This window comes from Aspergillus fischeri, genomic scaffold (assembly GCF_000149645.3).
Source record: "Aspergillus fischeri NRRL 181 1099437636259 genomic scaffold, whole genome shotgun sequence".
NCBI lineage: Eukaryota > Fungi > Ascomycota > Eurotiomycetes > Eurotiales > Aspergillaceae > Aspergillus > Aspergillus fischeri.
In genome coordinates, this window is record NW_001509766.1 from 653,893 (window position 1) to 668,173 (window position 14,281).

General features: G+C 49.2%; 4 protein-coding genes across 4 annotated transcripts, besides 2 other annotated features; 2 read left to right on the forward strand and 2 right to left on the reverse strand.

The window, feature by feature from the left end:
• Positions 1 to 253: 253 nt before the first annotated feature.
• On the forward strand, positions 254 to 2,042 carry NFIA_114270 (FAD-binding oxidoreductase; the record flags this gene model as incomplete). The annotated part of the gene is made up of 6 exons (XM_001262791.1): positions 254 to 911; positions 961 to 1,046; positions 1,094 to 1,345; positions 1,399 to 1,427; positions 1,477 to 1,672; positions 1,725 to 2,042. The coding sequence occupies 6 exons, from the start codon at positions 254 to 256 to the stop codon at positions 2,040 to 2,042; spliced, it is 1,539 nt and encodes a 512-aa protein (XP_001262792.1).
• Positions 2,043 to 3,770: 1,728 nt separating this feature from the next.
• On the forward strand, positions 3,771 to 4,466 carry NFIA_114280 (uncharacterized protein; the record flags this gene model as incomplete). Its single annotated transcript, XM_001262792.1, has 2 exons — positions 3,771 to 4,315; positions 4,382 to 4,466. 2 exons carry the CDS (start codon positions 3,771 to 3,773, stop codon positions 4,464 to 4,466), a joined length of 630 nt encoding a protein of 209 aa, XP_001262793.1.
• Positions 4,467 to 5,424: 958 nt separating this feature from the next.
• Positions 5,425 to 6,729, reverse strand: NFIA_114290 (cystathionine gamma-synthase; the record flags this gene model as incomplete). The annotated part of the gene is made up of 2 exons (XM_001262793.1): positions 5,425 to 6,492; positions 6,568 to 6,729. The coding sequence occupies 2 exons, from the start codon at positions 6,727 to 6,729 to the stop codon at positions 5,425 to 5,427; spliced, it is 1,230 nt and encodes a 409-aa protein (XP_001262794.1).
• A 282-nt stretch (positions 6,730 to 7,011) lies between these two features.
• NFIA_114300 (uncharacterized protein) lies at positions 7,012 to 10,678 on the reverse strand (the record flags this gene model as incomplete). The annotated part of the gene is made up of 5 exons (XM_001262794.1): positions 7,012 to 7,085; positions 7,139 to 7,485; positions 7,547 to 7,598; positions 7,653 to 7,850; positions 7,903 to 10,678. The coding sequence occupies 5 exons, from the start codon at positions 10,676 to 10,678 to the stop codon at positions 7,012 to 7,014; spliced, it is 3,447 nt and encodes a 1,148-aa protein (XP_001262795.1).
• Positions 10,560 to 10,589: a microsatellite.
• Positions 10,679 to 11,413: 735 nt separating the features above from the next.
• Positions 11,414 to 11,446: a microsatellite.
• The last annotated feature ends 2,835 nt before the right edge of the window (positions 11,447 to 14,281 follow it).

Genomic DNA, 14,281 nt, shown 5'->3' on the forward strand with positions numbered 1-14,281 from the left:
TCATTTGTCTATCCGGGCAACCCGGTGGCCTCTCGCATTGCTGTCTGAAAATGGATGGACAGCCGAGTCTCCATAGCCCTGTTTTTGGAATAGAAGTTCCCTTGTACTTTCTACGAGCCCCCCTCCACGCTCGCCTCCCCATCAACGAGTATAAATAAATAGATCATTTGCGATGTCTGCCGTGATGCTTTCCCAGAGATCCCAGGCTGCGTTTGATGTTCTATAAGTTGTTTTAAGCCTATAACGCACCATCATGACCCTAGGTCAGCCATGGCGCACAGCTGTAGCAATAACCGTGGTGGCTCTTGCTCGCCTTGTGGCTGCAGATATCTGCTCGGTGATCAAGCAACAGGGCATAGAGATTCAAAAGCCGCTGAGTCCCGACTACTATAAGGACCTGACGAAATATTGGTCTGCTGCTTGTGGAGACCTGAAGCCGACATGTATCGCTGCTCCTTCGAGCGCCCTGGAGATGTCGGCGATTGTGAAGCAACTGCACAATTTTGACGACCTCTTCGCCGTGAAGTCGGGCGGACATATGCCCAACAATGGCTTCGCCAGCATTCAAGATGGCCTTCTCATCTCTACCAAGAACCTTGATCAAGTTATCTACAATCCCGAAGACCAGACTGCTATCATCGGCCCTGGACTTACATGGGAAGATGCTCAGAAAGGTCTCGATGGTACTGGGCGGACACTCGTTGGTGGACGTCTTGGTGGAGTGGGCGTCGGAGGATACATGCTCGGAGGCAAGTTGCAGTTCCTTGCGATGGTTGACATCTCACTGATTCGGCTAGGCGGGTTGAGCTTTCTGAGTTCACAGTATGGCTGGGCAGCCAACAACGTGGTCAACTTTGAAGTGGTTCTTGCCAATGGAACTGTGGTCAATGCCAACGCGAAGGAGAATACTGGTAAACAGAGCAGAATGCACGATTCTCTTTAAAACTGACCTGGGAATAGATCTCTTCGCAGCTCTTAAGGGAGGTGGTAACAACTTTGGCATTGTTACTGCATACACTCTCCAGACGCATCCTCAAGACCATAAGGTAAACCGTGTCCTATTATGTTCATACGAGGTATCTAAATAGCACAGGTATGGGGAGGAAACTATATCTTCACAGCCGATAAGACGCCTCAAGTCTTGAGCGCTCTTCGTGACTTCACCGAGCATTATCCCGATGACAAGGCCGCCATCATTGTGACTTGTGAGCATGGCTTGTTGATCCACACCTGGATCATGTTCCTCTTCTACGACGGACCTGAGCCACCAGAGGGTGTTTTTACCAACTTTACAGCAATCGGACCTACCGATACTACTAAAACGTGGGACAGCTACTATGACTTGGTTAGTAACCCTGCCGTCAGTCATCTGGAGTAGCTTATCTCATATTGAAACAGCTTAAACACAACGATATCTTCATTCTGCAGTAAGATGATCTTCTTAGTACTCGTGTCGGCTACTGACTTTGATTGCAGCGGCCAACGGTATACTGTTGCTACTGAGACCACTCCTCTGCCGAACAAGACCGTCGGCGCAGAGGTCATGCAAAAATACTACGACCACTGGTTTAATGTGACGAACACTGTACTTGAAGTGCCCAACGTGCTCGGGTCCATTGCATTCCAGCCAATGCCTCGGACTATCACCAGCAAAGCCAAAGCTAGAGGAGGAGTAAGCGCTGAAAGCCTTCATAGCATCTAAAACTGCGCTAACAACCCGCAAGGACCTTCTCGACTTTCCCACAGATCAAGACTATATTATCATTGAGCTGGACTTCTCCTATGCTTTTGCTGCAGATGATGCCAAGATTGATGCTGCCAATCAGAATCTCTACACGGGCTTTGACAACATTATCAGCGGCAACATTGACAAGGGACTGTTGCCTGATGTTTACCGGCCACTCTTCATGAACGATGCGTACTTCCGACAGGACTACTGGGGTCGTATCCGTACCAGGGAGCTGGCATTGCAAACCAGGATCAAGTATGATCCAGATGGGTTTTTCCAGAAGAGAACTAGCGGAGGATTCAGGCTTCATTAACGGTATGCTGGCTTATATTGATCTTGGACCATTCTGTCATATAATATCTTAGATTTAGGGCTTGTCAAGATCGACTGTGCCACCAACTGAACGCCCGTGACGTGTTTGGAAGACATAAACCGTACATAAAGCGATATCAGTGCAACATTCAATATCCCAAGCATTAAATCACAAACTTAGCTGTTGAGATTGAACCCTTCGACCATGTATTCATCCTCGCAGCCAGAGAGACATATCTTCCTACAAAGGACTACGCTGGTCCATCCATTAGAAGTCAATAAACCTGCTCAAAAGTCTGACATCAAATCTGGACCGCATGAGATAGATGATACGATCATTACCCTCTACAGTATGCAATCTTTGAACGTTCTCACGAGAGCACTAAACCTAGTGACGCTGAGCCACCAAAGCGCTGCCAAGGACAGGACCTGAAGTAAAATACCTCAAGCTTGATGATATCTAAGAGACGGGGACTTTGCTTCCTAGGTGATGCATCATCAAGCTTTCACACCATGGTTCGCTGTCGACATGGCCATCCCACTTTCGCGAGCGCCCATCTATGTACCGTCCTTTCAGTCATTCTGTCAACCAAAGCCGGTCCTGGGTGCAGCAGTGCTCAACGCGGAATCTCTGAAACTTCGCCATAGGCCTGAAATAATACACCTTCCGTAGTAGGTAGCAGCACACTCAAGGCCGCAATTTGAGTCAAACACTCCTCGGAACCATTTACCGGCTTGAGGACATTGGGCAAAATGGACAGGGAGAAAGGCCAGCACCTTCGCGTTTTGTTTTGCTCCTTTCACTTCTTTTTCCTTTCCTGTCTATGACATGTAGTCTGCTTTTGTTTAATGCCATGTCGCAGTTTCAGATAATAAAAATAGATCCTACCCTCCTCCTGAAAGAGCTCAATCAAGCTCGTCAGCACATCGCTCTGATTGGCTCCTAGACAATGCACATCAAGGCATGAAACGCGACATTTTCATTTCATTTCTCTCCCACAATAGATCTTCCAAGAGCCTCAGAAATCCCTCTCCTTGTCGCTGTATCAGGTTGAATTAAGCTCACCGGGCTGTTGGCTGAGATTCCCCCGGCGGAAGACAATGCGCTTTCTCCAAGCGCCGGGGTGGAGAACAGAGCGTGCACATCCCCGTCCCCATCCTCCGTTGACTTTTGCGTCCTAAATCCATAGCTGAAAGAAAGAGCCATGCTAGAGGCTCGTGCTTTGTCACTTATTTCATATATCTCAATCGGTGGTCTAGATCGGGACGACGATGGCGTCCATCGTCGACGAGTAGTGCTCCGGGCGCTTGTACGGATCGACGCTTTTGACGCCTCGCGCATGGAAAACCGCCCGTCTGGGACAATGGGGCTGGGTCTAGATTCTTGGAGGTGCTAAATTTATTTCTTGGTGATCGGTTGTTGATGTCTTTGATGCTGAGGATGCTTTGTTTCGCAGAGAGCGGTGGTGTTATAAAAGGGTTATTGTCCGCCGTGGGTGGATGAGAATATCAGAATCAGATCAGCTCTTTGTCTTTAGTTGTGCTGCATTGCATCATCGTTCTTCAGAGATATTATCTACATTCCTTTGGATTTTCATATTTCACTTTGGGTTCTTTATTATACATTCCTTCCGCGATTGGTCGTGTTCTCCCATCTTAACAGACATCTATCCACTACACTCCTTCGACACTATAGATATATCATTTGCTCAATCCCTACACAATCAACATGGCCAGATACGGCGCACTAGGTGCAACCTTCCAAATCGCCCGGATCGTCCAAGCTTGCTCTCTCATCGCCATCATAGGCCTAACAGCCAACTTCATCGCCGAGATCGTCTCGAAGAACGCAACGCCGCCGAGCGTCTTCATCGGCACAATTACCGTGGTAAGTAGTCGCTCATTCCCACATCCCTCATTCACAGAGCTAACGGAGCCTCGCCAGACGTGCATAGCAGTAATCTACTGCGTCATCTCCTTCATCCTCTTCCTGGATAACATCCTGCCCTTCCTCGCGAGCGCCATAATGGACGCACTGGTGCTTATCGCCGTTATCGTCGTGGCGGTCATCATCGGGAAACCACTCTCATACCTCGAGTGCGACGTGATCGGAGATCTGATGGGTGATGGATCGTCTGCGTATGCCTTCGCCACGAGCCTGGATAACTATCTGGACCACCTGGGCGGGAAAGTCGATTACAAGAACTGGATTGCGGCATCTAGAGGTGTGTGTCTGGAGGCAAAGTCAATCTGGGGGTTGAGTATTGCTTTGTGGTGAGTTTTATCTTCTTCTCCCTGACCCCGTTCTCGAAAGACCAAGCTGATGGATGAATGTTGTAGTATTTTGTTCTTCTTTTCGGCGGTCTGCTGCGTCTGTCTCTGGCGGCAGAAGAAGGCGACCGGTGGTGAGAAGCTGGATGGATAAAAGCCTCTTGCTTCGCTGATGCGTTCGTTCTCAACAAGGACAAAAGACGGCGGTATGACCGGGTGGAAATAATGGCTAATATGATTGACGGGTCTTTTCTTTTTTTCTGTTCCTGACTTATGTACTGGATCTGTTGCATGGCTTCCTAGCGCTACTAAGGTATAATTGAAGTATCTGTCTGTTACATATATATCAGCAATCGTCACCAATATCCAGAGACTCAAGACTTACCTCTCCTCCATCAAGCAGACACCCAGGGTATCTAAACATCACATCCTCCCCCTCAATCCCAAGGAATCAAAAACAGACAACACCTCATCCCGAACTAACAGGCGGAATAATCGCGACCTCATCCCCAGCCCCAATCACCACCTCCCCGTCGGCCTCAACATCCACATACTCCTCTCCCAGACTCACCCCACAGCTAACCAACACCTTGTCCCTGATACCGGGGTATCGTTCCTCGAGGACATCAAAGAGCCTGGACAGTGGAAGAGGGGCTGGAAGCGTCTCGGTCGCTTTATTTGTGTAGGATGACGCGCTGGAGAAGTAGTGGATTTGGAAGGCTGGTTGTGTTTCTTGGGTGGTCATCCTGAGAGGGTTATTGTGTTGCCGAGGGAATCCGTTTACGGTAGCGGGTGAGAGGGCAGGTTTTTGCTCGCTGGGATTGTCGGTAAGGATATGAAAAATGAAAGAGGTTGATGCTCTTTCGGTCTATTTTGGGATCGTGAGGACGCCGCCGAGTGATGAAGAGAAGATTGGAGATGGAAGTGGTGTGGGGTAACTCTTATCGCCAGTCGCGACTCCACACCTCGGCATCACACAGTACTGTACACAGATCTAAGAGTACAGCAGGGCAGCCAAAGGTTTTATACCACGGATAGCGAAGATGTGCAGGCTATTATTCAGTTGCTTCTTAGAAGATGTGATGAGATCACGAGCCCGATAGTTGGGTCATTTATATATAGAGACTAGCGACACCAGTATTTATTTTGGTCCCAGTGAGCGCGCTGAAAGCACTCACAAGATCGCTCTTGAGATCCTCCCAGTTCTCCAACCCTACACTGATCCGAAGCAACCGACGATCTACTGTTGCATCGGTCATTGTCCGCCACTCGATCAACGTCTCCACCCCACCAAGACTGGTAGCGTGCTGGAAGAACGAAAGCTTGCTGGGCAACTTCCGCGCATAATCCTCCTCCTTCATGGTGATGGAGAAAACAGGCCCGAAGCCATTGGGCATCTGTTTCAGTAGCCACTCCTCGTCCTCTTTCTGGAGACTCGCGTGGAAAACTTGCTCGAGAGCAGCCTGCGTGACGGCTTCATCGCTACCCGGTGCGGGATTCTGCGCGCGCAATGCCTTGTCCAACCACGAGACCAAGTTCGCCGCGTTCGAGCTCTGGCGTTGAACGCGAATCTCGAGGGTGCGCAGACTGCGGACACCGAGCCAACTCTCCATGTTACCCATCACGCTGCCCAAGAATAATCGATCCTGGAAGAGTTTCTTCGCCCAATCCTTGCGCTGTGTTGCAAGGACACCGCAGAGAACATCGCTGTGCCCGCCAAAGTATTTGGACCCAGAATGCATGATAAGATCGGCACCCCAGATGAAGGGGTCTTGTAGGCCTGGCGGTGCGAATGTGCTGTCGACAATTAGGTACGCGCCTCTAGAATGAGCCTTGTCCGCGTATGCTGCGATGTTGAAAGCAGTTCCTTGCGGGTTTACGGGCGTCTCCAAGAGAATAACGTCTCCGGCCTCCAACTGCTCAGCAGGGCAGTCGAGATCTAGTTTCTGGAGTCCAGTCAGGCGGCCGAACATTTCGATCACACCGTGGCACCCATGGTAGCCATTACCGATGGCGATTCGCCGAGGATTCAGCAGAACAAGCGCGGCGTTCAAGGCGGATAGTCCCGAGGAATAGCTGATTGCTTCGCCGTTGAGGAGCGACGATAAAATGACTTCGAAACGGGTCGGGTTGGGTGCGGAGAGACGGGAATAGACATGGCTGGTTTTTTCTTGATCATACTAGAGTACGAATTGACAATGTCAGAGCAAGGCCAAATGTGCACGGAAAGGATTAATCAAACTGTTGTGACATACGCCGCTGAGATCCGTGAGAGGTACCAGTTCATCCGGATTGTCGGAGTATCGGAAGGTTGTAGAGACATGCAACGGTGGAGCAACGTCGGTAACTACATTGAGTTCATCATCTGCGTGCAGAGAGCGCGTAGAAGCGCCAATTGCTTGATTGGAATGAGCCATCGTGATGTTTCTTAATTACAGCATGTTGTGAATACAGAAAAGAAGACCGTCCCGTCGCAGCAGCGGGGGTTGTCAAATGGCCGACTGTCGGCGAACCCCACAGCAAGACTCACACGTGACGTCAAAGCGGGCGTACTGTGGACCTGTATATTGCGTGATAGCCAGATTGGAGACGAAGGAACCGGCCAATAATAGATGGAAAAAGGGGGTATATTGCGATAATGGCAACTGGTACGTCGACTCAATAATGTACATATGGCGAAAGACTTCGTAACCCATGGATCACCGCCGAAGGGAGCCCATCTTTGATTGCTCACGGACTGTTCCTGGTACTGCAGCTTGGAAAGCTGAACGATCTATTGATATTGTTAGCGTCGAACGCAACACTGAGACACATGAGAGAGCATACCAGCTTCGGAGTCAAAGGCAATCGTTATATCGTCATGTTCACTGGGATAATCTAGCATATCCAGACAGACAAAGTCCGAAGCGGGATCATCTTCGGTTTTCGGGAGCGCAAACTTGGCGTCAACAAGTCGAACCCAGAATTTGCCCGATCTTCCAAAACTTTCGAGCGTATCCGTGCCCTTGAGTACAAAGTTCATGCATCGTCCATGGTTGAAATCGGCCAAGAAAGCGACCAGCTGTACGACTTTCTCTTGTTGAACGATTTGTATGCGAGCCAAACTCGCTTCCCACTTTTTGTAGATCGGGACTACCATTCTGCGCCGGGAGATCATAAACGAGGAAGCGAGGCTAATATCTGCAGTGAGTACGGGCGGGTGGCTATCTGGTAGATGGGCGTAGAAGTACATACCCGTCAAATAAAACGTTGAACCCCGTTACAGCTGCCTGGAAAGTATGAAGATCTAGAAAGGGAAATTAGCATATTGCTGCGCCTAAAGGACTATCGCAGGACATACCCTTCAGAGAGGCAAATTCAAAGCGTCGAACCATGGGCTTGACCATGGCAATCTGCATGAAATTGGCTATCTGGTCTGGCACCTCCGCAGGCACAAGATTTTCGGCTATTGAGACTGTCAAGTCTTGTTGCGCTGGTCTATATAAACTGAAACCCGTCCTGTTGTTGATGTCCAAACCCAGTTTTAGTTCACCAGGACCTGGAGGGAGAGTCAGTGGATCTCTAGAATCGTTGACACGAGTTGCGCATACCTAAATTCAGGCGATCTGTCACAGAACCCCACTCCGTTGCGATAAAAGCTCGCAAATGCTCAGATAAGACGGTAGGACCATAGCCATGGTCCACATAAGCACGTTCTTGGTCAATCACTGACACGTTACCGGCGGGAAACTCGAGATGAACCTTAACTGGCTGGCCATTGAACTTGTCCGCGGGTTGCTCGATACTGTAGGCTCGTAGGGATATGTCCGGTATCTTGAATTCCCGATCACTTGTGGTCATCCCCAAGAGCAGGGCATGCATGGTGTTTCGGCCCTGGACCTCTTGAAACGTCATCACCATGGACCGACTCCTTCCGTCTTCTTTCACCTTAAGCATAAGCGCGGGAGCCCCATCTTCTCCTCTGAGCAGTCCGAAAATAATCGGGGCGCCATGTCCAATAATATGGCGGACACTGCTCAATGTCTTCACCTTGGGACTGGTAAGTACTGTCAACCGAAAGCCTCGATGAGCGCTCCGGGAGCCCGTGCCTTCGGTCACCGTTGCTGAACGCTCAAATAACCGTAGCCGACAGCGCTCCACAGGGTCCGAAGGAAAAGCCTTAGGAGTCCCCGAGTCCATATACTGGAAGTTCTTCAACGTGTATTCGAAGATGACGGTTTCGCCAGCTTCTGGCTGAAGGCTAGCCTCGGTTCTGAGCGTATAATGGACAATGTTCCAGAGATTCTTGAAATCTTCATCTTGAAACGAAACATCTAACTCGAAGCCACGCGGCAGTCTAACCCGCATGGAATGCGACCTGACATGCCATTCCACATCATCCCAGGTGGGCCCTTTCTTTCTGTCCGACTGGATCATGACATTGACCAATTCACTTTGGCTTGTAATTGCTGCGAATACGTACCAGTCTCCGCGGTCACGTAGTATAGACAAAGCACATGGTATTGAAAATTGCTCCTGCGAGTCGTCTTCCTGTGAACTGATGCAAGCCTCCACAAACATACTTCCATAGCTGAAATAACGGCTCGTATCACCCAGCGGCATCATCTGAATAATGCTTGGGCCCTTTCCGGAGTTGTCCACCAAAACAGACCTTGTTGCTGCTCCAGATAGTACCGCTGAGACGTCAGGGGCGAAAACCGGGTACCTCACCCACACATTCATGTCAGCTTGGACAGCCGCATCGCCTTCAGCAGCAAGTTCAGAAAGAATATCATTTCTCCTGATTGACATCGCTAAAGAGCGCAAGTGACTCGTAATCGCTTGGTGCAGGGAGAGACAATCTGCCAGATGTTTATCGCCAGTCGTGCTTGCCACAGCAATAATTGCATCAATCCCCCTAGTACCATATCGAGATAGTTCACTGTGCTGTGGGACGACGTTCTCACAGATCCACAAGGCTTTGCCAAGGTCCACCACGGCTTGTTTGGCGTTGCCCAGGGGGCTCCCCTGGGGTGTCCTCCCCCCAGAACCGGAAGAGCGAGATCGTGCGTAAGCTTCAAGCTTCTTCTTCCCACGCAGGAACCACCATACCGCTGCCCTTATCCATTCAGCCAGAGAAATTTCCATCGAAGGCTTCCCACTCTCTGCTGCAACGCGGATTAAAGGAGAATACTGTGCAACGTACGCCTTGAGATCCGTGAAGGCAGTATCACTTACTTGGCTAGCTAGGGATCGTAGGGAAGCTTTCGGTAACTGTGCCCCGTGAGTCGTGTCGCGCTCGTCTCGGCTGACTGGATGATTTTGTACAGGGTCTCGGGGAATCGGCTGCGGCTTGGGAGGCGAAAGACTCCGTAGTTCAGGGCCAGAGGTGAGAGCAGCAGGTAAGTTCAGTTCAATAGGACTCGTGCCGCCCTGCTTGTGTGTGCTTGAGCTCGCGGGAATTCGAAGGGTCAACGCCGGGGGGCGAGGCTCAGTCTCCGAAACAGGCGGTGTTTCATACAGCGAGTTGGGGCTCTCGGGTGAGACTGCGGTGGATTTCTTCTCAGTGCGTGGTCCATCCTCTTCTGGCGAGGAGGGATAGTCTTGACAACCATGCTGCAGAGCACGACCCTCCTCAGCTTGCATCTTCGCCCGAACACGCTGAGCAAACGAGTTGGACTCAGGTGATGCTCGGAACGAAAGACGAGAACCCGCACCACCAAGATTCAATGTCAACAAGAATTCAGAGTCTTGAGGGCTCTGGATGAGTAATGGCTTCCAGTCCGCTGTGTTGATCCCTTCGCTTGTATCCTTCCGTTGAGGTGTTCTCGCCTGCGATACACCATCCGCGGCTCCCAACGAAGTGTCAACCTGGAGTTGAGGCGTCTTCGAATCATACTCAGCCCGACGCCCACGGTTCAACGATATTTCCATCGTAGGAGCCTCGGTCTCGTCACCACCTTCCCCTATCACCTCTGGATCTTTATCGGAAAATCGGACCTTGAGACCCTTTCGCGCGCGGGTCTTCCGTGGTGGGGATGGAAAGCTCGTCGGAGGGTAGATCTCGGTTGCGGAAGCAGGATCGGAAATTGGAGAAGCAGCGTTCAGGACATCTTGAGCCGAAGGCCATCGATGGGAGGCGTCCAGGCGGGGCTTTTGATGCCCTCGAGCCGTTCCATTGGCTGAATTTAAAGCATGCGATACGGATTTTGAACGAACTGGAGAGAGAAACGCTTCAATTTGCTGGTCCGTCGTGGAGGGATTGATGTTCTTCTCCTTGTCCTTCTCCCTCTCTTTCGAGAATAGCTTCTCTCTCCAATGCGGCTTCTTGACGGCAACCGGCCTGGGCTCTTTTTCAAGGAAAGCAAAGGGATCCCTTGTAGACATTTTTATCGTTTCTAGACTTGGTCGATCGCGCGGGATGATACTAGAATGCTATAAGCATCGCAGGCGAGGTAGATACCCGCACAACAGAAGCTATAAAGTCCGTGAGTATACCATGCCCCACCACATTAGTTTCTAGCGACTCTCGTGCGCAGACCGCAGATCAACAGGAGTCGGTCAGATAAGTGAAAAACAACAATGGTGCAAGAGTAACCGATCGTGTGGGGGAATTGCGATAAGGAAGAATAGGTGGATGAGCCAAGTTCAACGAGACTTCCACACGTAGGCTTCTGGAGAGAATTTTTTTATTCCAGCAGATGAGAGAGTTTGGCAATAATAAGCTGCAAAAGGCTGCCTAGTCACAAATAAACAGGTGCCACTCGTGGAGGGAGGCGCGATTGCGTTTCGTTGTCTGGTGGAGTAGGGGACCAGCGATCTACCAACATAATTAAATAAGCATTCAAGAAGTGACGAGTGAGAGGCGCCAGCGAAGAAGAAGGGGCTTTCAGAACATTTTGCGAGATCCTCGGAGTACTTGCCTTTGAGATCAGAAGAGCAATAGCTGAAGCAACTCGATAAAAGCAAGTAAACTCCTATGTCCAAAATGAAGAGCAATGACAATCTGGCTTTGTTTAAATGGAAGAACGGTCACGCAGGCTGCCAAGCTGGACCAGCAGCTCCTTGTCTACTATCCAGTGGATTTTCCAACTCTAATCGGAAGCCTAAAAGATAGGGGGGAAGAAAGAAGAGAAAGAAAAGAAGAAAGAAAGACAAGTTAGATAACAGGAGGAAGGATTATTGTAACAGCAGTAGTCCACTTGACATGGTACCACTCCCTTGAGCGCTTGGTGTCGTCAACCGAGGACGGGTACCTGTGTTTCTCCGCAATGCGCCCCAGCGGTACTACGTGGATGCACTCTACTTCAGATCTGAAGGAATCAATCATGAATAATTCGTAAACCTTTCTCATGTCCCGGTAGAAAGGTCTGTTCATAGACCATCTTCAACAACAGCGCAACGAAGATTGGAATCATTGATCAGACGGTATATAGACTCAGACATTGGTACCATTGCACAACGCGCAAAGGCAAGATAACAGCGACAACAAATCAAACAGATCTGTAAGATAGTCTACCACGTACTCCATAAATAGAGACCCCTAAATGGTCATGAGGACTGAGGCGAATCCTCCGTAGATATTATCTAATTTATTTGAACTTGAAGGAGCAAGCCATAAAAAGTACTACACGCCATTTGGTAAACTATACCCTATCATAGGATTAAGTCTGGGACGCATGAGACATTGATTCAAATCCAAGGCTGATAAAAGCAACCCCCCTGGCTCTCCAAGGAACACATAGACATAATAGACATGGTCTGTGGCCAAGGCCAATCAAAATGATCTCTGGGATGTCCCCACCAGCACATTCCGTTGTTAAAGAGCTCAAACCTTCGTCTTGAAACGACACTAATCCTATAGGAGCTGGGCCCCGCAATACCCTAGGCTATTTCTGGTCAGACATGGTGGCTGCTCGTGGGTCGTTGACAAGCACCCTATGATCCTCGATCCTTGAGCCGTGTTTTGGAGAAAGCCGCCCAGCCCCCCGATGCTACCATGCTAGGGGGTTCACTAACGCTCGGAGTATCAAAGCGCCACTGACACGATTCCCAAGCTCTTATCATTCTTGGATCTCCAGGCACACTTCCAAAGATCGGTTGAACAATGTATGGAGACAACACTTGAATATTCAGCTATGAATCTTGGATAAGTAAAGAGGTAAACTTTAGCCGAGTAGCCGGCGATTATCTGTTAGGCTTGAGTTTATCTAGGCTTTCGCTAGCGTTCCTGAGGTGTCTTACAATTTCAAACTATTCTCTGCAGGATGCGCGCCATGTGTATCTACTGTACAAGGCTATCATATTATTCCCAATTATTATTGTGAACTATTTACCAGTTTTTCACTTCACTGAACGACAAGGCCGGATACACCCTTCAAGGCTTCGACCCCTTCCTGGTTCAATAATGATCGGCATTGATGCACATGCTGTGATCTTCATCAAGCATGTCGATGAAATGATCTCATTCCACGTCAGCTGTAGCGTGTAAACTGAAGACACGTCAACTAACTATTGCTGGATCGCCTGCTATGACTTGTGCTTTTCTTGCTTTCTCGCGGCGGTAATTCCGTTATCTTCCAGACAGCAGTAGTAAGAGGTATTGCGCTTTATACATCGTCGCCAACGAGATATATCACTGGATTTGATAGGCTGCGTCGTTGAGAATGTCAACTCTCCTCGGAATGCAGCATTATTAGCTCGCTATAGGATCGAGATTTGCTGCGGTAAAGCTACGAATCCTGCATTTACACATGACTATTAGACTATTATTTCTCGAATCCTAGTTGTCGCAAGAGTGACGAGTTGCCTTTAATTGTCTGGCTGAGACCAACGCAACCACTAGCCCAGACCGAGATAGCACATGCCAACTACTGCTAAGTTCTAATGCCTGAATTCAACTGAATTGTCATCCCCAATATTGTAAAAGTCCTCTTAGCTATGATCTATCTAAAGAACTTTCTGGATGGAGATCCCACTATACAATATCTGCTTTTATACGCTATCCGTGCTTCACGACCATCAGTTCTCGTGCTTATGCCAACCGCCGGCCGCCGTGGACGGTAAGTTGTCGAGTGTCGAATTTCCCGAAGTAGCGGTAGTACAGAGGTACTTCAGCCAAGCTCAACATTCAAGACATTGTCTCGGGGAGAGTCGAGCATACCAAATCACAAGCCGAAGGCTTTATGCAGCTAAATTCTTCTTCAATACGTCCAGTTATGGTCAGTCAAGATTTAGATAGACCTCAAGCTCGGTTCTCCTAACCCTAGGAATGCTCATTGTGTCTTAGCTAATGGCGAGGATTGCCAGGTGGTCTACTCCGTAGAAGGAGATGTTGCGGTATTCATATATTTTGCAAGGATCGTCATTTTCCTCGAGTCTCTTCCGAACACTATTGACTGGCGAAGCGTGATATGGCAGAGCTCATTCTTTAAAATTATTCTACCCCTGCAATAAGTCCTGATCATCAAAGGGAAATACTAGGATGATTTTTATAAAGTTTCATAGTCTCTGCGATATATATCACCGCTGCCACGTGCAGGTCTCAAGGTCAGAGCTCGTGCCTAGGTAGATCAGGAGAATTTGCCAATTTGATAGGTGAATTGGCACAAGGGCAGCATTGGCTCTGCCTTTGGCCATATGTTGGAGGTGCGACCTTTTCTTGCCAGTCAATGAAGGCCAGGAGAAGCCGAGGAGGTGAGAACAATATAGGCGCTACTACAAAATGCTGTAAGTTGTGGGTAGCACTTGAAAATCCTGCAATTTAGATAAGTTTCAAAGTGCATGCTATTCCTGCAAATGTTATATTTGCATGTGTTCATGGGTGTGGCTGGCCAACTGCCACAGCTCGCCCTCGTCTCCCTGACTTGAGATCGGAAGAACGAAACGGAACGGTTAGTGTTTCATCTACCTCAAGTTGTCTAACTCGTCTTCTTCATAAAGTACTGCAACGGACTAGACTTAGTCGCTATCTCAGTTTTCATTGAATAG